Source organism: Nannospalax galili, unplaced genomic scaffold (assembly GCF_000622305.1).
Source record: "Nannospalax galili isolate Female #2095 unplaced genomic scaffold, S.galili_v1.0 scaffold281, whole genome shotgun sequence".
In the NCBI taxonomy this organism is placed as follows: domain Eukaryota; kingdom Metazoa; phylum Chordata; class Mammalia; order Rodentia; family Spalacidae; genus Nannospalax; species Nannospalax galili.
In genome coordinates, this window is record NW_008349068.1 from 11,503,799 (window position 1) to 11,505,956 (window position 2,158).

At 36.2% G+C, this 2,158-nt stretch overlaps 1 protein-coding gene across 1 annotated transcript in view; it reads left to right on the forward strand.

The window, feature by feature from the left end:
- Positions 1 to 2,158, forward strand: part of LOC103744491 (sperm-associated antigen 16 protein) — a 619,142-nt gene that overhangs the window by 457,860 nt on the left and 159,124 nt on the right. The window contains exon 11 of the mRNA XM_017801372.2: positions 1,876 to 2,019. Coding sequence (XP_017656861.2) covers positions 1,876 to 2,019 — 144 coding nt within the window. The remainder of the gene's footprint in view (positions 1 to 1,875; positions 2,020 to 2,158) is intronic.

Consider the following 2,158-nt stretch of genomic DNA (forward strand, 5'->3'; position numbering starts at 1 on the left):
CAGAGGCATGGAATGGAAGAAGCTGCTGCCATGTGCCGCAAGGGCTCCAAAGCATAAGGGATGAGGAGAGTCAGAACACATTTCCAAACTGATGTGCCAGCACCAAATTTCTGTTTATATTTTCTTTCTAACTTCTACAAATAGCTCTCCTCGCAAAAGTCATTTTGGAAACTTATCTCTCAAAGTTCGTAAAGACATCAAGGATTTTAGTTATCTTCACTTAAAGAGGGTAATTTATCATCTAGTCAAGTGTGTCTGTGTCTGCCAGGAAAGCTGTGCACTAACATGCATCATACTCAGTAGCTCCAAGAACTTGCTTTGCCTTCTCCTTGTGTTTGAATACAGAATTCGTTTCAACCTGACATTTTTACCTCTCATCATATTTTTCTTCTAATTAAGTTCCATAAATGTATCTTCTACCCAGTTTGAACTATAATAAAATTCTTTCTTGAATTTGCCTTCTGAAAGTCAAAGCCAACATTAGGATGAATTGAAAAATGAATCATTTTCTTTCCATTGTATTTATTTTGAGCAATAAAATACTAATATATACATATATATATTTTTGTATAAGTAAAACAGTATTTCATTAGTTATATGTCCTTGCTCATGATGAATATAATGCTGTGAAGTGAATTCTGACATCAACCTGTTTCTGAAGATGTGTAGGTCTAAAGCAAGGTAATAGTTCAGTCCATCGTTTGCTGGGGGGCAGTTAATGATGTGGATGGAGGGAATAGATAATGAGAATAAAATGTCATGTAAGACCTGGAATTATATAAGTACAGACAGGATCCATGATTTCTTTAGGAAACTTAATTCCCAAAGTCCATATTGCAAAACAAAATAATAAGATCATTCACAAAATGGAGAAATGACTATGTAATTGATAGTTCTTAGGGTCATTTTTCATTTCATTATGCTCTCTAGGCAAGTAAACATGTTGTATTTTGGAACTGACATGTTCAATGTGAAATTGGGCATTTTGTTGCTAATATTGATATTATTATTAGCTTGAATATTAATAGGTGATTAATACTGATCTATCTGGTCATTTGCATTGTAAGGCACAGATGAGACTATATAAATAAGACTGAAACATTGTCATGGATAAATTATCTGGCGTTAAGTTTGTAGATCCGATTTTAGAGTAGTTTAGCTCCAATATTTAAATAGCCACAATGATCAGTGTTCAGTTCAAATAATAGTTCTTTATGTATTAACCATTAATTGTACACTCTAGGCCTTTGTAGACTGAGGATTGTCTTATGCATCTTGAATGCATTACCATAATTTGCATACTGTGCATTGACTGAAACTAGCTTAAGTAGCATGTTAGCGGAGTTGAGCTCTGTCTCACCGTGTAGATAGTGGGTCATCGAGTTAATGTTTCATTGATGGTATTTATTATAGAACTATGATAATGTGATTATCATCTATGATATTTTCCTAGTTAATGCCTGATTGAAGACAGACTGTATTATGCAAATGATTTTCTTTCTTTTGCATAAGCATGGCATTGGTCCAAATACCCTAACACAGAAATATCATTGGTATAACTTTTCTTCCCTGAAAGAAAAGACACTTTCTGCTCTAAAACCAGAATTACACACGCACAATCACCACCACCAACCACCTCAGTTTATAAATGCGGAATCTGAGACCCAGTGAGGTGATTAGACTGATAAATCTGGGAAAGATTTTATGGATAGAGCTATAGCTGAGATGTAGAGTTCTGCTTCCTGTAAAATTGTGGGTGAGCGCACTATGAACCCACATTGCTGGAATGGGATAGCTACTGCCCTTTCATCTATTTGAATTTGGAAACTTCTTGCCTTTATCCCTCCATAATGTTCCTTCTCTTTTACTGTGCAGTATTGTCATGCACCCCCGCAAAGACATCCTGGTTTCCTGTAGTGAGGATCGCCTCTGGAAGATGGTGGGTCTCCCAAAGGGCAACGTACTTCTCACGGGATCCAGCCACACCGACTGGCTGTCAGACTGCTGCTTCCATCCCGGGTCAGTGCATATAACCCCTACATAGACTTATTCTTTCAGGGAATGTGCCTGCTTTATCTGTCTCCACACTGCTGCCTTCGACAGGACAGCTGTTTTATTTATTTATTTATTTATTTATTTATTTATTTATTTATTTATT